This window comes from Chlamydotis macqueenii, chromosome 2, assembly GCF_036417535.1.
Source record: "Chlamydotis macqueenii isolate bChlMac1 chromosome 2, bChlMac1.mat, whole genome shotgun sequence".
Taxonomy (NCBI): Eukaryota; Metazoa; Chordata; class Aves; order Otidiformes; family Otididae; genus Chlamydotis; species Chlamydotis macqueenii.
In genome coordinates, this window is record NC_141557.1 from 53,150,891 (window position 1) to 53,172,098 (window position 21,208).

The following is a 21,208-nucleotide window of genomic DNA, read 5'->3' on the forward strand; positions in this document are numbered from 1 at the left end:
GGAGTCACGGATTCTTCTGGGAACACAGAGAGCAGTCCCCTGCTGTTCTCTTCTCTCTTTTTGTACAGCATGTATGATAGGGGAATGCATCCTACAAAGAGCTTTCCTTAACCATCTGCCTTAAGAAGAAAATGGGAGCAAATTACACCGCTCATATACACGACGTGAATTTCCAGTCTCTTATTTCAATCAAAACTAGTTCCTCAGTGGAAAACTCAAAACCACTTCTCCTCAGTGAGGGATTTTTCTATGTTAAGTTTTGCAATTTACTATCCAGCAAATGCAGAGAGGCAGCAGGAATTTTTTTAAAGGTAATATGCTTGCTTTGTCTGGCTTTGTTTTGGTTTGTTTTGGAAGGCAAAGCAGTGAGTTTTCTTCTCTCCTTCACAAACCACTTTCATCATCTTAACTTAAAAATGTCAAAAGCCTTTTGTAGATATGAATTGTTAAATCAATATTTTAAACAAAAAAAAAAAAATTGGTATTTAAAAGTGGGTGAGAATCTGGGAGCCAGAGTCAGACACAATCATGCAACCCCAAGATACTAATCTTTAAGAGGCCCACGGAAGATCTATGACATACCTCCACTCAGTGGTGACACGGTTCAAACAATGTCATCTGTGAGACAGCAAAGGAACACGATACTATACAACTCATATGGGTGTTGAAGGTGGGCATTCAGGAAAAGGCTGGAACAGGGAGGTCACAGCAGCACTGGAACAGGGGCCAAAGAGGCTCTGGGTCCTCCATCCTTTCAGGTTTCCAAACCTCACCCAAAGTCATGGGGATCTTGAGCCAGCACAGGCAACAGCCCTGCTTCGAGTGGAAAACGAGATGGGACAGCCTCCCAAGATCCCACTAATGAACATCTCTTTGTTTCCGTAAGCATACGCAGCTTCAGCAAACACCCACAAAAATTATGGGCACAGGTGAGAGTGAGTGAGTAGGTAGGGCTGTATTTTGTCATGGTGTTGCCATAAAGAAGTACTCAAAGATCCTTCGTCCCAGTTTCACAGGCTAATACTGATTAAGACTACAGCTTTTCTGGAGAAGGAATTTGAACAGAGCTGATTTACACACTATGCTTTGTTCTATTGATGACATATTATCCAGGATTTGATGACAACGAGACATGAAAACATAACAAATGAACAGGAATGAAGCTATATATAGATAGCATTATCCAAACATATTCCCAAAACTAGTATCACAATGCTCAAGATAGCTCTCGGACACGGACCAGTTTTTCACCCAAGAAAAGAAAAAAAAATAATTTTAGCATTTCAGACATTAGCACAAAGCCTTTGTCAGACTTTTTAAGACATCTTGCTGAACAGAGAAAATTTCCTAAGCAGCAGAGTTCTCCTCATAGCCAAGATGAGTGTAAGGGATATATCAGACAGAGAGATCAAACACAAATCTCATGCCTTCCTCATATTTCTGAGCCAGCTTGGAAAGACGATCTGATGTGGCAGACAATTTCTCACGGAGGCTATGGTTAGCATCCATCTTGCGGACACAAGTCAAATGAATATTTCTTAGATGATAAGGTACTCTCTGTATATAAATATGCATATAAAGACCTAAAAAATACCTTATAGGTCTTCACAACTATAAACTTAATTTGCAAAAGTTCTTCTCTTTTGTTGTTGTTTTCCCAGACATGTATTTATCATTGCAAACATAAATATACCTAAATCCTGAGAAAAAAATAAAAATCCAGCAGATCAACCACTTGCCTGTGTTGAATTAAACCTGGGGTGACTGGGCTGAAAATGAGAGAACAGTGAACTCTACTCAGGAGGAGAGAAAGGTTCAAATGGTTGATAAAGTGTACCTATGCCAAGCTGACAGCACCAGACGGCTACGTGGTAGCCTTCAGCTTTACAGGGCACCTTGTTGCAGCAGCTACACGCATTTTATCTGCAGTTCCCCTTTCTTCTATTCAGCTTTGCATTCCCTCACTTTCAAGAAAAGGAGACTCAGAGGCATTTGTCTGGTTTTGACGTAGTGAAATCCGTCCTATTCTTCCCTCCACACTGGCACTCACAGAGGGAAGTCCTTTTGCTCCATAATAGCACTCCTTCTCCTGCACACCAGCAGCGGGCACAGGATGCAAATCTTTGGATCTGGTATTTGACCACAGCGGTCTCATGGAGCTTATTGTTGGTTTTGCCTCACATGCAGAGAAGGAAGAAGCCAAACCTTTATGGAAACTCATATGCTCAAGAAAAGAAAGTATGTCTCCTGAAAATACCATGCCATCAGATTCAGCCAATATATACTCATGTCAATACATCTATCATCACAGAGCCAAATCCAGACTCTGCTCCCCTTCTTCATGTGATTTGTCCAATATAAGAGTTCAAGCAACTTATTGTAACTGAGGACAGAAAATATATCATTTCAAGTCACATAAAACCATATCCAAATCCAGAGAAATTATTTCCTAAAATTTCAAAGACAGTCTGCTAGTCAACTTACAGGAAAGTTGGTCCATATTTAAGGAGCACCTCCTCCAAGCTCAGCAGAGGTGCATCCCGATGAAGAAAAAGTCGGGCAAAAAGGCCAGGTGGCCAGCGTCGATGAGCAAGGAGCTCCTGGACCAACTGAAAGTGAAGAGGAAAGCCTATAGAGGGTGGAAGCTGGGACAGGTAGCCTGGGAGGACTACCTACCGAGTGACTGTGCGAGCGGCCAGGGATAGGGTGAGGAAGGCTAAAGCCCTGATGGAATCGAATCTGGCCAGGGATATAAAAAGTAACAAGAAAAGCTTTTACAGGTATGTAGGGGACAAAAGAAAATCCAAGGAGAATGTAGGCCCCCTCCGGAAGGTAACGGGTGTCGTGGTTACCCGGGATGTGGAGAAGGCTGAGGTACTCAATGACTTTTTTGCCTCAGTCTTCACTGATAAGAACTCTTGTCTCCCCACCCAAGCTGTGGAAGGCACAGGCAGGGACTGCAAGGATGAAGAACCGCCCACAGTGCTCGAAGAGCAGGTTCGAGATCATTTAAGGAACTTGAAGGTGCACAAGTCCATGGGGCCTGATGAGATCCATCCGCGCGTCCTGAGGGAACTGGCGGATGAAGTTGCCAAGCCACTGGCTATCGTATTTGAGAAATCGTGGCGGTCTGGTGAGGTCCCCGATGACTGGAAGAGAGGAAACATAACCCCCATTTTTAAAAAGGGGAGTAAGGAAGACCCGGGCAACTACAGGCCGGTCAGCCTCACCTCCGTGCCTGGCAAGGTCATGGAGCAGATTCTCCTGGAAACCATGCTAAGGCACATGGTGAGCAAGGAGGTGGTTGGTGACAGCCAACATGGCTTCACCAAGGGCAGATCGTGCCTGACCAATTTGGTGGCCTTTTATGACGGGGTTACAGCATCGGTGGACAAGGGACGAGCAACTGACATCATCTACCTGGACTTGTGCAAAGCTTTTGACACTGTCCCGCACGACATCCTTCTCTCTAAACTAGAGAGGCATGGGTTCGATGGATGGACCACTCGGTGGATAAGGAGTTGGCTGGATGGCCGCACTCAGAGAGTGGTGGTCAACGGCTCAATGTCCAAGTGGAGACCGGTCACCAGTGGCGTCCCTCAGGGGTCCGTGTTGGGCCCGGCCCTGTTCAACATCTTTGTCGGCGACATGGACAGTGGGATAGAGTGCACCCTCAGCAAGTTCGCCGACGACACCAAGTTGTGTGGTGCCGTCGACTCGCTGGAAGGGAGGGATGCCATCCAGAGGGACCTTGACAGGCTGGAGAGGTGGGCCCGTGCCAACCTCATGAAGTTCAACCAGGCCAAGTGCAAGGTCCTGCATCTGGGTCGTGGCAATCCCAAGCACAAATACAGGCTGGGCGGGGATTGGATCGAGAGCAGCCCTGAGGAGAAAGACCTGGGAGTGTTGGTAGACGAGAGGTTCAACATGAGTGGGCAATGCGCCCTTGCGGCCCAGAAGGCCAACCGCATCCTGGGCTGCATCAAGAGGAGCGTGGCCAGCAGGTCGAGGAAGGTGATTCTGCCCCTCTACTCTGCCCTGGTGAGACCCCACCTGAAGTACTGCGTCCAGTTCTGGAGTCCCCAACACAAGAAGGACATGGACCAGTTGGAAAGGGTCCAGAGGAGGGCCACAAAGATGATCAGAGGGCTGGAGCACCGCTCCTATGAGGACAGGCTGAGAGAGTTGGGGCTGTTCAGCCTGGAGAAGAGGAGGCTCCAGGGAGACCTGATAGCGGTCTTCCAATACCTCAAGGGGGCCTACAGGAAAGATGGGGAGAAGCTGTTCAGCAGGGCCTGTTGTGATAGAACAAGGGGTAATGGGTTTAAATTAGAAGGAGGTAGGTTTAGATTAGATATTAGAAAAAAATTTTTTACAATGAGAGTTGTAGAGCACTGGAACAGGTTGCCCAGAGAGGTGGTGGATGCCCCATCCCTGGAATCGTTCAAGGCCAGGCTGGATGAGGCTCTGAGCAACCTGATCTAGTCAGGGATGTCCCTGCTTCTTGCAGGGGGATTGGACTAGATGACCTTTCAAGGTCTCTTCCAACTCTAACTATTCTATGATTCTATGATTCTATGATATTTACATAAGCTCTTGCATCTCCCTTACAAGTCATCTGCTAGAGTTTCTGACAAAGTTGATACTTACATGGGTCGTCCTGCCACCACTGGTACTTCTTACAATAGCATCACAAATTATCAGTCTTCCTTACCCTTTGGTATTGTTTACGGGTAGTTTGCACTCTGATATTGTACACTATATTGTACAAGGGCCCAGTGAATTAAGGGCACCTGGTTCTAAAGAACCGCTTAAATGGGCTGATAAGTCTACATTTAGCTGTAGAAAGCAAAAGCCTTTTCAAATTTACCACAATAAAGTGTCTAAGAAAATGTTTTCATTGTTAGGGAACATTTTCGTAAACAGACTCAAAGGAAGTCCACGCACAACTGTTCAGAAGGAGTTGCTGTCCAATGGATACAGTACAGCAGTCCACGGTCAATGAAAAGAATACAGGTTGGGCTTTAAAAAGGAAGGGAGGAATATGAACAAAGACATTTTACCTCTCCTGTCTCTACTTCCAGCTGAATAGCTGTGGCTTGCAACAAGTACTATTCCCTTCTGCATTCCACAAGAAAAGAGAAGGGAAAAAATGAATACCTTGAGCCAAACCACATGTCTTAAATTTTTCCCCTGAACATGACCCTATGCAAAACATACAGCAATGGTGAAGCCAACAGACATATGGAAATAGCATAAAGGAGAGAGCAAATGGCACATGCATTAGAAAAGACTTGCAATTACAAATTGATGTTACATGGCTGCAACATGTTAAGCACGCTCCTTACAGCCAGGGCTTCCCAGGAACTATGAGCAAGCTCTTGTTTGAAGATTAATATAGCTTCCCAGCACACACAGTGCACTTCATAGCTGTTGCAACTCGAGCCTTGATGAAAGGCTTTCCGGGAACAGGAAAAGGACAATGTTTTTCTTGTTATTGGTTTTTTTTTTTTTTTCTGGAAGCATTAGATAACAATGAAATACAGCAGAGCTTGCATTCCTAGATAAAACCATTTCTAAATTTTTAACATTAAATAATAGCAATCCCATACATTTTACATTGTGCCTATAATTCTGAGAGATTCTAAAACCCTTCAGAGATCAAAATATTTGGCAGAGAGATCCTGGCTTCTTCCACTTCAGCTGGGGCACGGATATCACAGTCAGGCGCTACTTAAGTCATTAATGAAATTTTGTCATAAAATTGCAAGATTTGTTCTGTGCAAGCTGCAGAACTGAAGAGAGATCAAACAATGTATTAACTATCAGGGCTGCAGGTCACTTATAAGGCACATTCCCAGGGAAGGCTAGCTATGTTTCTCATTTTAGCTGCCAAGTCTATTTTTTTAATGCTCTTTAGAATGGTCCAGAAACCTGACAAAGAAAATAAAACAGAAGGGAAAAAATAGGTTCCTGTCATATAAAAGAATTTCTTCTTCTGACAGGTCTAATAAAATAGAAAGTTAAGTCTAGGGTTGTAGACATGATAGTGGAGAAGATGGTCACTATAGTGGTGTCTGCTTTCAGACTGAAGTAGTAAGTAGATGCAGGTTCAATTCTTCCTTTGCCTGTAGGGTTTTAAATTCAGTATCTCTAAGATGAGTGCTTTAATTCAGGATGTTATTGTCTTAGAAAACTGTATTGAACTCAATGCTTTCACACTCAAACCTCAACAGTACTCACTAAAATGGAGACAATGAGAGAATGGTTGCATGAGCTTGCGGTGATGACAATCATTTGGGATAAAAGGATAACAGAGAGATGGAATCTAGATCATGTTCCAAAAATACACAGCAAAACGAGAAATTGAATGTAGTCCAGATTACCTCTGATTCTCATGTGAGACAGAAATAAAAAACCAAAACTTTTAAATTTCACCACACAAAAAGAAAGCTGAATTTGGGCACGGTTCTCTTCAGTTTTCATGTATATTAGGCAGCTCGATAGTAGGAAACTAAAGCCATCACTTCCTCTTCCAGTAGACTGTAAACATGGCTCTGTATAGCTTTACTTACAGCCAAAACTATACAGTGAATTAACCTTAAACTTTAATTTCAGCCTCACAGAGATCAATACAAAATGCAGTATTAGGTCACACAAGAATTCCACCAGCTCAGCACAATGGAATAGTTAAATGAATCTCTGAAAGTTTAGACCCTCTTGCCCATTTTCACAGCTCCCAAAATATCCTTAACACTTCTAAATATTTCATACTGGCACATCTGAAAAGACTTTGCTAGGGTTTCAAGTCTCTGCTAGGTTTTCAAGGAAAATCTGAATTAGATTAAAGCAGACATTAACCCTGGAACAGGAAGCTAAACATACCTCAAGAGTACCACAGTTTTGGCTAGTATGACACAGATTCTCCTGCTCCACATAACATCATTCACTGTGATGACACGGTTATCACAGAGGAAAACCACGGAAGCACAGTTCACAGCACTGCTAGTCTAACCAGACAAGGTCTGGGCACTCTCATGGGCTAGCCCAGCCCAAGTCTCGCCACAAATTCCAGTTTGCGCAGAGCTCTCACTGATCTCCAGCCCACTGGGATCAGGAAACCTCTCTCTTCAGGTTTATTTACTTACTGTTTTTTCTTCTGGGCTCCCATTGGGCACCTCCACAACTCTGAGGTCAGGGTCCACCCGCACCCTTGCCCTTGTGACGAACTGGATGACTGATGAACTGTCCTGAGAAGTAAAAAGGGGAAGAATTGGATTTGAGCATACAAAAAAAAAAAAAAAACCAACAACAAAAACCCAAACATTTGTCAGTGTAATAAACACATCTAGACAATGCTTAGTGGAGGCTGGGTTGAGTTAAATACTGTCTTGGTTAAAACCTTGCTTTGAAAAAAACATACCTTATGCTAATAACAGACAGAAAAAAACAAGGATATTATCTCAGATTAAAACAAAATCACCTATGTTGGACTTAAAGCACATCATTTGTATTTGGCCTGATGTTTCCCACATCTACCACAAAAGCAAAAGACAGAACATTGCCAATCAACACAGGCAGACTCAATATGAACCATCAAAAGAAAAGTTCCTATTTGTTTTTTCAAGTGAACAGACAGAGGATATACAAAACCTGGGATAAACTCAAGTATATCCCAAGGTGAAAACTGCTTAATTATTTGAATCCGTGCACTGCAAATATCTTAAAATACTCAATGTACACGCCCCCTTTTTAATATAGCCTTCTCCTGTATTTTCCACAGTGCATGTTAACAGGCACATTCCAATAAGCTGCCATTTCAACTCATAGGTTAGTCATTTGTATGCTGTTCACCTTGGGGAGGGCAGGTGATAAGTAGCAAATGGCATGTAATTAGTGATACTGACCAGAAGACATGTGTAAGCACTGCATTGTCTTTCAAAGAAGTGTTGCTAATGCTCATCTTGGAAAAGACCCAGCAGATGGGATGAATCCTGGCTATTCCCAGGACTGAATTTCTGAGAAGCCCATTTTGTGTGCACTCAGTTACTTGCTTACATATTTCAGCATTTCAGTAGGCATGTAACAGATACGTGACACTCCTGGCCTTGCCTATATTTCCTGTTTTCAAATATGAACAAACATTAAGAGATTGGTTGGTTTCAGCTGGAAAAGCTCAGACCTATCAATTCCTTTAGAAACTACTTTCTAATAAGAGCTCTCTCCAGTGCTTTTAATCTAGCAGCTATCAAAGATGGGTGTTATCAGCTTTCTCCTCTGATTATCTTATACTCTCATAATTTTAAAGCATCTTGCCACAATTACACAGTCAGCATTATTGTAAGCATAGGAAAACAGGGCAAAACACAGTAAATCACTAGAAATGTAAAAGATTTGCCATCCCATTCAGTGGCTTGAGGGAAGATGGACCATTTGTTTCTTATCACAAATGTCAAGCTCAGCATTAATATGGTCATGATGTATATTCTTTGAATAATCATTTGAAGTAAAAAATTACCAAAACCTGCCATGTCTCTGTTTACATGGAGGGAATGATAAATAGTTGGTCACAGTTTACATGCACTTACTCTACTTTTCATTTTTCAGAATGAAAACCTTAAGAAATCAATGCAACTTTCAGAAGTCTCTACCCTTAACACTATGCATACAATTGGGGCCTCACTTGTTTCTCAATGTATAAATTTCTGAACTTAATTTATTTCTGCCTTAATGGGTAATGGGTAAGAACTAGGATTAACACCTCCATACACTCTGTTGATAAATAGATCTTTTTTCTTTGACACCATGATTTTTCATAACACACTAGTAAACAGAAGAAGGAATGCAACTCTTGAGTTCATTGACGCACATAAGCATACTTAAATTGATTTTTAAAACAACGGAAGCACGTACGTTCTTCAGTATCTCGGTATTCAACAGCGTGTAGACACTTATATCACAGGACTCTGCTTTTGCTAGTGAGCTTAAGTTGCAGCGTATAATTAAGCAGGACCTGCCTGGTCTTTCACAGTCCTACAGGAAATATGGAAAAAGCTGTTAGGCAAAGGAGGAAAAAATCTGGTGACAAATTGTGTGACAGCAAACATATCAGCTGACTAAGTTACATAGTAAACTGCTAAAATATAGCACTTCTGCATAGAAAAAGCAACAACTTTCAAGACCTGAAGACAGCTAGATACAGAGACCTGCGTGAAAGCAAGGCAGGTGAAATTTAGGCCTCTGCAAAGCTGCTGAGACACACGAATGCCTGGGGCTGGCCATGGCTGCAACATCAGCCCTCTGTGCAGTGCAGGCACTGAGCAAGGTGCAGGGCCCTGCTGCCCCATGTGCCTTTGACAAAACATGGGATTGATGGCTCTGGTCACCACGTGCATGCTGTCATGTCAGGTAACTCCCTCCCACTGCACTTCCTGAAACGTCATATATATCCATTTAAAAATTAGATAATTAAAACCACCAGATATTCCCACAGCACAGCATCAGTCTCAGTCTACGTGCACCAAACAGTTGCTTTATAATGAACTATCTGCTTGAGGTCTTCATGCTGAGCCATGCAAAATCTTTTCTAAGATACTCCATACGTTCCAAGTTTGTCATAGGTGGGCTTTCTTACCAACACTTTTCTGCCAGACTTTGTGAAAAAAGCAAATATTGTGTGGAAAATATTTTCATTCTCTTGAGGAACAATGCATGGGCTGGGGTTTCTATGAAAAGAACAGCTTCCTTTGTCCACACCAACCTGCAAGCACAATTATAAACACAATTATTATTCTGAATTAAAATAAATTACAAAAGAAGGTGGATTAGCCTGTCCATAAAAGGCACTTACAGCTGAACTGGACGTCTAGACTCCTATTAAGAGTCAAAAGAGAGAAACAAGTGCTTCAGGAGTCAAATAATGCTAAGGAAAATATTTAAAATAAGTCAGAGGAATCATTCTGTGGAAATGCTTGTCTGTCTTGACTGGATAGGATACGAATGTATGTAACCTAGCTTAGACGTAGGGCTCTGTGTTCTACATGTATGGAGACAGAAACAGAGGAGAAAAATCTCAGCAAAAGATATAAATCATCACACAGCACTTTAAGTCAATTGTGTTAGTCCATGCATTACCTGTTTTTGCAAATGTATTATTCAGTGTTTCATTGTTTCACAGTTTGTATCAGAAGCAATGAGTAAAATGAAATCCTTGGGTAAGTGCACAAGCCTGGACATCAAATCTGTTCTCTTATCTCTAGCGCACATAGTACAAAAATAAACTTTTTATTCCATTAGCTGATTCACTTGTTTAGAAAAGTACACGCTTTAAGCAAGTGAAATGTACCAAGGTCTGATAAAGTGATCTTCAGTCAAGACAAACTTGCACTAGAAAGCTCTTCTTAGTTTTTGCATACTCTCTAAATAGTCCTGCCTGCTTTACATCCTGTACAAACACTGTGTAAGAACTAACCAAAGCAGAAATATCTCACAAGACTAAAATGAATTATCCGGCATGAAGCAACATAAATTTGATCCTTTCTTCTCTAAATGATTATCTTTTCTAAAACTGAAGCTTGGCTACATCTTATCCTTTTTAAAACATTTCAGCTGAAACAGAGAAAGGCCCCTCCAGAGGACTAAGTCTGGATTTGGAAATACCCTTTCACCTCTGCCAACTATGTGGCAATCCTACACAAGGTGACTACTGAATTGTTTCGGTTGATGGTAGGAGAGACACGTGCAAGGACTAAGTACCTCCTGTCACCTGCACTGCTTTGGAACAGAGTAGCAGGTCACCTATGGCCTGTTTGAGTGGCCAAAGGCAGATGCCGCTTCCTAGAAGAAGGCAGACACTACTACTTGGCCTGCAGAATTTGGGTGAATTCAACCAGGCAGCAATTAGGTTGCATTCATCTGTGTATCTATGATCAGTCAGTGTACGCTGACAGCCAGTGGGCAGGAACGGATGCAAGGCAGCCAAGAAGCACTCACTTTGTTTCGGCACTCTTACAAACAGCAGAAACACAGAACTACTGAAAAAAAAAAGTAACAAAAACCTTTGAAATGGGTGGATCATGCTGAGGTAGAAGGAAATCTAGCCTTTCCAAAGAACTGGCCACAGTTGTTTGTTTTTGTTGGTTTGGTTTTGTTTTTTTGTTAGGGCGACTGTCAGACACTTACATTTCACACTATCTCTAACTTTTCCTCAATTTTTACATGCATTAAAGGAAGGTTCAGTCAACCAGTCAGACAAAACTACGGTAACTTTTCATTAAAGTTTGTTTTTAATGAAAAATTCAGCTCTAGGATATCAAGCTGCTAAACCAAATCTTTGCAGAAAGCTCCTCCCTGCATTATGGTCGTAGTTCAGCCCTGATCGGGACCAGTCTCTCTCTCATTCCCCCCACCCTCCGAGAGAATAGGAGGAGATTATATAAGAAAAACGGCTCAAGGTTTGAGATAAGGACGGGGAGAAATCCTTAAAGTTACCGTTACGGGCAAAACAGACTCGACTTGGGGAAAAGTATTCATTTATTTCTAAAACTAGCAGGAGAATGAGACAGGGACAAGATAACCTCCCCCCACCCCTCCCTCTTCCCGGGCTTAACATTATCTCTACTACCTCCCCTCCCGAGTGGCACAGGGAGGAAAAAGGGAATGCGGGTCATGGTCAGTTCATCGCGTGTTGTTTTACGCTGCTGTGTCATTGTCGGGGGAAGAACTCGCATTCCTCCTCTGCTCCAGTGTGGGGTCCCTCCCACAGGCCACAGTCCTTTGTGAAACTGCTCCGGCGTGGGTCATCTCTTCCATGGGGTGCAGTCCCTCTAGAACAGCTGTCCCAGTGGGCCCTCCACGGGCCACAGCCTCCTTCAGGCCTCCACCTGCTCCGGCGTGGGGTCCTCCACGGGCTGCAGGTGAATCTCTGCCCCTCCGTAGACCTCCATGGGCTGCAGGAGGACAACCCGCTCCACCATGGTCTTCACTACGGGCTGCAGGGGAATCTTGGCCAGGAGCCGCGTTACTCCTCCCCCTCCTTCTTCACTGACCTTGGCATCTGCAGCCATTCCTCACAACAGGCTGGCAGACGCCCCTCAGGATCCTTTCTACATTTTATTCACTTCTCATCTCCTCTTCACTTCTTGCAGCTAGGCCGGGCCGAGTTGGGCCCAGTCGGCTGCCCGGCGGGAGGCCAGAGGGTGAGGCCTGTAAGGCCCACAAGGCTCACGCCTCCCCCTCTCTGCCCCCCACTCAGCTGCTTCACATCTTCTCTCCTTCTCTTCCTTTTTTTCCTGTTTTCCCCTACTTAAATACGTTATCGCAGAGGCGTTATCACGGGACATTCTGCTACCAATTGGCTTGGCCTTGGCCAGCAGTGGGTCCACCCTAGGCCCGGCCGAGTCCACTGAACAAAGGGGAGCAACTTCTAGCAGTTTCCTACAGAAGCTACCACCTTAGGCCTCCCCTCACTAACAAAACCAGAACAATTATGCTGAGACTGAAGTGCATCTCTGAAATGCAAACCAGGATTTGGCCTCATGTGTGAGCCTCTCCTTGTTCAAACATGGTGCTACCCCAGCCACCTATTTTTCTTATTGTGACCAATCTCATAATCTGACACACAGAGAAGAAAATTTCTGGCAAAGTTCTTAAGAGCTTTGCATGAGCAAACACTTAGCATTTATGGATGCAAGAACTGTGCAAGTCTTTGAAACAGAATAGAGAGCCAGACTCTCTGACAAAGTCTTGGAGTTTCAAGATACACGATGTACTGTCAAGATACATGACATAATAGAGTGTTTTGGAAATTTCCATGTGGTTTCAGCAGCTTATGAACAGAAAAGGACTACCCCCAAAGCAACCTTCCCAGGACCCGGGATGTAACATCACACAGAAATAGCAGAAGCGGGGTTTCAGAGCAGTGCAAAGGATGTGGAAAGAGATAGGCGTTCCCTTTGCACTCAGCACAAGGACTATACAGAAGCCACAGAGAAAAATCAACCTCCAGCTCCTAAAACAAACAAACACCACCACAACTGGGGTAGGGGGAACAGGGACAAAAGGGAGGCTCTCTTAAATCCTACACTAAGAGTGTAGCTTGGGAAATAAAAACGAGACAGCAGCAGTCCTGCAGCCTCCCAAGGAAGGACTTCCAACGAGCTGTGTGGGAGTTGTCTCTGCTGAAGGTAGTTACATTTTGTTTTCCAGAAGGTGCTCACTTGTTTTAAGTTCTGCATAAAATCATTTGCAGTCTGGCACACTGGCAATGCAGTCAAATCTCCTATACTGGAAGAGTATCTAAAATCTGTACCTAGACAGGTGTAGACAAAGTCTACATTAGCACATAATGTAAAACAAACAAAAAAGTGAACCAGGCTGACTGCATGGCATTCTCACAATCTGACGTCCACATTACGTGCATTGCTACCTTGCTCTGAGTCTGGTCCTGAACACTCATTTGTAGCTGCAGCATGTTTAAGTGCACTCTTCAAGTGCACCTTTGTGTTTTGGTTCACCCACAAGGAATCCAGTTTGTGCACTCTGTGATGTGACCATGTGGAGGGGAGGGCTGGGGGTTTTGCTTCAAAAGCTCAGTTCTGGACTGAACTAAGATGTTAGTAAAGAAGCACTCTGAGGCACACTATGGTCTTCAGCCCAGCAGAACTTACGCAGAGGGTGATGACTGAAGGTGCCCGAAATACACATCATGAATGCTCACTAAGAAAAAGTTTTCAATTTTTTTTCACCCATAAGTGTGGATATTACATTAATTCCTATAAGCAGGACTCCTAGAATTCACATTGTTTCTTATCTACTTGAATGGTTATATTTCTACATAAGCAAACCATTCTGTAGCAAAAAAAAAAAAAAGCTAGTCTTGACTGTACAAAATTTCTTCCATAACTAGAAGTGTGGTTTCTTTTCTTTTTTTTTTTTGATCTGGCCTAGCAGATTTCATTGAACAGCTTTATGTTGCAGAAAAAAAAAAAGGCAAAAAAAATAATTTCAAAGGTCTTAAATTATTTTCTACTTTTTCTTCTTTTCTATACATAGTCATCTACACTCTCACATGTAGTCTAGACCACCACATATGTAATGAGCTTTTTCAGGGAAACAGCATAACATTTTGGTAACACAGAACTAAGTATAACCAACTACTGATCCTAGCCTTCAACTCCTGGAAAACTTCTCCAACTGAAAAAAAAAAAAATTTTTTTGCAAAGAAATTGCATTTTCAGATTTTTAATTCTAAATGAAAAATTTGTAAAGAGGTGGTTTTCTGATGGAAACTCAACTAGTTTTTAAAAAAATTTCCACACGGAATTTATAACTTGATATATTTATTATGATTTGTCCTTGTTCTAAATAGAGTAAAGTATGTTCTGGCCAGCTTGAATAGTGTCTTTGTCTTTCATGTGAGGCAAACCAACATCTAGAATAAAAATGAAATTTTCTCACACAAATTTTTACTAGCAATGGTTTCTTTTTACCAGGCTTTCCATGCATAGGGCTGTTCTCATTCTCTAGGAACATTGTGACATAGGCTGTAAAGCACCTAACATCAATACATCATGCATATTTTTTTTTCTAGTTTTTATCTGAAGTTCAAAGGCACTTTTGTCATACTGCTTAGCCCCAAGGCAAAGGGAAACATGACAGAACATCTGAGTGATTAAAGCCAGCACAGCCTGCATTCAGATCCCACCTGCATTCTTGAACATTGCTGGATGCCAGAATAGCCATCTACAATTTTCAAGAGTGAGCTGTTATTGTTGGGTGCCTCAGACACCTAACAGGCCTGCTTCCAGAAGGTGGACATGTGACTTTTAAAAACCACCAGAGTTTTAGCTGGATATCCAAAATCTAAGAAACTGAAAATCACTAGTCACTTATGAACACATATATGTGTATTCTCCTGCTGTATTCAACACTTGTGCATATACACGCAACATGCATAAACATTAAGAGATACAAGAGATACATTTGTACTGCACAGACTGTAAATGGCACCTTGCATAACAGGCCTCTAAGGGTTACCATAACCCTGCAATGGCTAATTTGAGCATTAATCTATCATGCAGAAAAGCAGAATGTCCCTTACACCACCCACCTTACCCTACCCATAAATGGCCACACATTCAGAGACAAGTCACTCTCTAGCTTTGTTAATTTACTGGAAGTTGTCCCATTAAAGAGCCCATAAACATGCTTGAGAGACGGCATTTAAATAGGACAGCCTATACAACGGCTTACTCTGCCAACTTTTTGTCGTCAGCGCAAACCACTAAGCTTCTCGGAGACAAGACGTAACCACTGGAGAAAGCATGTGTATTACTGCATGCTTTAAAAACGTTGTATCTGCAACAAGAAAGAAATTCCCACAGGACGACTTTAGTTGACTCTGAATATTTGAAAAATCTTACGGAACAGAAGCAAACCCATAAAGTAGCAACGATTTTTAACCATACAGTTTTATGTAAAACATACCGTGTGCACTCCACACACACTATATCCTAAAAAACTGCAGGATATTTAATAGGGCTGGATAGGAATGGCATGTTGGCTTTATTACATACACAGTGATCATCCTCTCTGACTCTCCTTGCATGCGTAGGGAAGTGGGTTTGGGCTTTCTAGGAGAAACAATATACCTGCTGATTCAGCATATTCCCTGTCTGCTATCATCTCTGTCCCCCACCTTCGGGGTACTCCTAACATCATTTCTGCTCATCTGTAGCTACTCTCAGAAAATGGCAATTTCTAGCAAGCCTTTGGGGCCTTTAAGAAAATGTTGGGGTTTGTTAGCAAACATTTTAAGGATTTAGGCCACACTGCCTGCAACACAACTTCACAGGTGTACTGAAAGCCAGTGGCCCCTTCTAGTCGTTACCTCAATCTGTTTAACATGCAAAGGCAAGAGCCTCCATTTTTTTCAGAGGGCCATATCCTGCACAAGATGTCAGCCTGGGAGAGGGAAATGAAATACAACTTCCAAACAGGGGCCAGGAAGGTCAGCTGAGGATCAAACACAGGGAAGTGGAAATTAGCAGTTGGCCTGGGGTTAAGTACGTGCATGTGATAAGACTCTCTTTGGAACAATGACAATAAAAAACAAGAGGAAACCAGCTCTTGCTTCCAACAAAGCATTAAGTACAATCTTCCTGCTGCAATGCTGCACATAAGAAGTCAAGGGCTAATCCCATATTTAATGATTGGCATTTTACAAGAAAAACAGGTGAGCAAATGTGTATCTTCCGCTCATTCCTCATGACTTCCACTAATGCAAAGGAATTCATTATGGTATTAAAAATTAAAGTTTCCAGGCTCTTCCAGTAAGCCTGATTACCCTCTTGAGCTAAATCGTCACCCGTTATTAGCAAAAGCCTGGAAGTCAGCAACATTAAGTTGACACAAAGGAAGTGTGAAGGTGGAATCCAGCTGTGAGTGCATGTGATGGAACCAAACCCAGATCCGAACATGGAAAAAGCATAGGGCCAAGTTCAGGCAAAACGTCATGAGACACAAGATATTTTGGAATGGCAATTTTAGCTTCAGAAGACATACTCAAGGTCTGAACACAGGTCAGTTTTTTCACAAAATTGTTAACATCATTCAACTCTGAAATGGATGCCTTTCTCATCAGCGTCAGGGTATTCTGGCTCCAAAGGACAGTTTGGCCGTAGTCCTCTTGAAAAATGCTGCCATATAGTTTTTTACATATTTCTCCTTTCTTATTAGTTTCTTTACCGTTTTATTTATGAATGCATGCCTAATCAGTGGTTCAAGTTTGCAAAGTAGATAATAAGTAACAGATCCACTTTCGTTTGTCTTTGTGGTTAACCATAGCACATTCATTCTAATATTAGGGAAAAAATGTATTCATGTGTCTTGATTCAAAGATACTGATTCACCCTTTAGTAGGTGAACAGAGATAAATTAATAGGTATGGTTAATCTAACATGTCACACACACTGAGAAAAAAAGGGTACTGACAAGAAATTCCAGACAGGGTCAGACTTTCAACAGTAGACAAATAAGTTATGTAAATATGTTATCTGAGTACTTGCTCCATATGCCAAAAATGTTTAATATTCACAGATAATGAACCATGTTTGAATCAGAGCATTTGTGTTGATTCTGGCAATAAATTTAAGAGCCACTCAAACAACAGAAAAGAATTTCTAAAATTAACCCATTTTATACAACCCTTGAAAGATTTAGACTAAAAATAGCAGTGCTGTTAAGGAAAACCAGTACTCCACAGATCCATTAGGTAAACTTACACAGCCATGAGGAGAGGCAAGTTTTAGACAGCAAAGTGGAGATGCTAAAGCTTTAAATCAGCGTAGAGGAGTATTCCACCATAGGTCTGGCTTTTGCGCCTCCAGCCAAAAGGAGAACACCAGATGCATGTTTGGCATAAATCTGTGCTAACCTGATTGCAACGCCTGTAGGTGTTTTTCTGATGCACTTACCCCTGCAGCTTAATTAAATAACCTGTTAACTAGGTTTGATCAGCATAATCCTGCAACATTTGCCTGGTCTTGGCTCTCCAGCCACTTTACACGTACTAAGCAGCAATCTTCAGAAGTACTATTCTCAAGAACTAGTGCTGCCTAACCAATTTAGTAAGAAGAGCAAAGATATTCTGATTTAAAGTACTTAACTTACAAGACAGTGGCCTCTTTCCTAGACAGAGGGCACTACCCATAGTGAGAAGATTGACTCCTCATATGATTTATCTGTGAGGTCCACAGAAGGTTCAGGCCTAAGAATGAATGAACACCACCTTACATGGAAACCCGTTTCCTTCTAACATTCATGTGCTCCTTATATCAGCCTTTAACAATTTAAATCCAAGAGACATTCACTGACAGGTACATCCCCTCTCCCTATGATGAACTGTGAAGTGCTTAACCAATACATGAGATGGTAAATAAGTCTCAAGGTACATCTCTTTAAAAAGCCTCTGAAATCACTTGGAGTTCAGTGCTCCTTTAGCTAGGTTCTACCTGTCTCCAGCACGTCTCCTTCCTACATAGGAAGAGCATAGCCCTTCTTACAAATCTTATAAAATACAAAAAAATGCATGTTTTTTCTTTATCTACCAGTTGGACTTTCCTCATGGGCTGGTTTGGCGTCAGGATGAAAAGCTCTGAAGATTGTACGTTCCCTGCAGGGCTTGAACAACTCATGTGAGATGTTTCAGTGATCTGAATGGATCTAAGATCAGCTCTGATTTTGATACTATCCAGTACCTTGCACAAGACTGGAATTATGTACTTTTAAAGTCAGGAGAGAAGTCCAACAGAAGACACTTATTTGCACTCAGATATATGAACAGGAGAGTAAACACTTCCATCAAATGGGAGATAGAGTTTATACACACAGATACCATTGTTTTTAACTTGTCCTTTCTTAGTTTCTAAATTCATATTTAAACCACAAATCTTATGTTATTTATAAAAGACAAGGGCTAGTTTATGAATCAGCATTTAAGAGAGGCATATATTTTAGAAGAACAAATCAATCAATCAGCTCTTTCCTGAATTTCCTTCTTCCTTGGTTTTTTTTTTGGTAGGAACAGCTTCACCAGTTGGAAAATGGTGAAAGAATGTAATTCTTATATTCCTTCAAATAGAAATAAAAAAAGTAAAATAAAAATTAAAATAAATGAAAATAAAATAAAATTTGGTAGACTCTCTTCTTTTTTTTTGTTCAGTAGTCCCTTCACCAAGGAATTCTCTGCCTGGGAAGCTTACAAAAACTCTACTGTATGGTTTTTCTGTGCCTCAGCAAAACTCCTGATTACTGAGGTATCTACCAAGCCTCCTGCTTCCTTAATGAATCTGATAAGAGCTAATAACCAACTCACTTCATATGACTTCTTTCTTTATCTGAAATTCACTTTTACAAAAAGGTAGATCAGCCATCTTTTTCAAAACTGGAATTTCATGTATTCCGTCAAGAAAAGAGGAACTATGAGTAGTTCACAAAGTAGCAACACTTTCAGTTGACCCAGAATACTGAATACTGCAGCACACTCATTACTAGAAGATTTGGGCAAAACAAGTAGATATTGTCACAAAATTTGTCCAAATCTGGTTCTACCTAAAAATCCAAACTAGGAAGTCACTGGAAACTTCCTGCCACACTAAGTAGTTTTGCTGTATCTCAAAGGAAATATCCAGCAATGCATGAAAATATTATTTTCAAGCACTGTAAATGCAGTGAGCTCTAACCAAGGCACGGCGTTTGTATAGTGATTCAGTTGGTTCCTGTAAAGCAAAAATGTCTTTTTTTTTTTCCCCCCTTTGGATTTATTTTAAGGTCCCAACTCAGGAAAGAACTTAATTTTATGGTCAAGCAACCTTTCCTGTGTAACAATGAAATCTTAAATGAGAGCTAAGTTCCTCTTCACTGAAAGAGCTTCAGTTTATTGTGCTAACATTAGGAACATGTTTATTTCTGAGCTGCTTGAGGTCCTGTTTCCCATGTCTAGAGGCGGTTGTGCCATGCTGGACCACGGCGTATGCTGCTGCCTCCCCTCAAAGCCATGCTGGGACAGGGCAGATACAACAGTTTCTCCTGCAAGTGGCAGGGCTCCTAGGCAAAGTCAGATTCAGTTGCTATCACAGAGATGCTCTAGACCAGGGGTGCGGGGAACACCTCCAACTGCCAAATCAAAATGTTTTGGAACAGTCATTTAAAGAAGCAATTAAAGTGAAGGAAGCAGGAAGGTCAGTAAGTTTCTGTACAATACACTCCCTGGAATGAATAATTTCCTCTGGCAATCTAGCTTTGCCTTTAAATATGGTGCCAAAATATGTGTATGTGAGTGTATGCATGACAATCACTGAAATGAAGAGACTGTGGGGGAGGTGACTAATATAAAGGGCTAAAATAAATCTTGCTCTAAGTCCAAAACATTCCTATAAAATCCTTGTATTAATGGTGGCAACCAGCAGCAGCATATATTGCTGATGGAAAAAAATTTTGCTACTTCAAGTACTCTCAGCAAATATTGTTATTTTCACATACTGGGACTGTGCATATACATTTTCCAAGCCAAGATCTGAAACTTCAAAAGACAGAAACTAAACAATTTTAAACTGCCTGCCAACAAACAACAGGTTTTCTACATAACGATAGCATATACAGGTTTGCCTCTATATGTGGAGTGTGCAATAGTGAGCCTGACAATCTCAACATACTCTTTAAGGAGCACTCATGCACCACCATCACTTTAGAGACCTTTGACAGTCCTCCTTTGCTTATGGTTTTAAACATCAGCAGTGCAGTAGCAAAAGTATCTTATTCTTATGCTGGAGCATAGCAACCTACAGATAATAAGCAGAAAATACATTTAAGGTTTTAAAGTTGCAGAGATTTATTTTTGTTTTCATTGTACAAGAAAAACCTGAAGAAAAACCTCCAGCACCCTGGAACCTTTCACGAAACAAGACAGCAAGTTTTAACTCTTCTCCTTAATGTCTTCCTGCTCATTACAGATACTACTGTGCAAATGCCAGAAAGAAAAATGACATGAGTGCTACACAAAACCGGTGTTAAAAATGTAACCTGTCACCAGCCAGGAAAGACTTGTGGCTCTGGGACTGACTCAATTTTATTTTTTCTGTTTCAATGTTCACAGGAAGAGAATGATGTTTATTTCAATGGTTTTCCTTATTGAACATGACAAGCCTTTCTACAGTCCCATGCTCAGGCAGTCATTAACTTAAAAGGCAACCTGGAAAAGGAATTCTCTTCAATTCCTCCACGCTGTGAATTCATTTCTAATACTGACCCCAGCTTTCATAAAGGTACAATCCAGGCCTCACACACTCAGTTAGAAGAAAGGAGAAGTGTGAAGTGAATATGCCAAGCACAATAGGACAAATGGAGGACTTCTGTTTGTCCTTCCAACAGGACTTTTTATTTTCCTCCCTAAGCAAAAAGTGATGGGAACACTGGAATGGGAACTAGGGGCTTGAGCTAACTGGCACACTCAAGGTTAATGGGAGCAGGATTCACAAGACTGAGGTTTAACCCATTTTTTGCTCTCTGGAGATAATTCTCAAAGTCTAAGCTTAGATGCCTAGGGAGACTCAGGGAGACTAGATGGCTTTTATATTGTCAGTGGAGACCAGCAAGTGCTTCTCCAGAGTTGTTTCAATGCCTCTCTCTCTCCCCATTAATTACTAGAGAA

The 21,208-nt window shown here is 41.7% G+C and overlaps 1 protein-coding gene across 1 annotated transcript in view; it reads right to left on the reverse strand.

The window, feature by feature from the left end:
• The window catches only part of ITGA9 (integrin subunit alpha 9), a 222,812-nt gene that overhangs the window by 17,665 nt on the left and 183,939 nt on the right, over positions 1 to 21,208 (reverse strand). The window contains exons 24-26 of the mRNA XM_086743008.1: positions 9,635 to 9,760; positions 8,914 to 9,033; positions 7,149 to 7,250 (exon numbers count right to left, since the gene is read on the reverse strand). Of these exons, the coding sequence (XP_086599134.1) occupies positions 7,149 to 7,250; positions 8,914 to 9,033; positions 9,635 to 9,760 (348 nt within the window). The remainder of the gene's footprint in view (positions 1 to 7,148; positions 7,251 to 8,913; positions 9,034 to 9,634; positions 9,761 to 21,208) is intronic.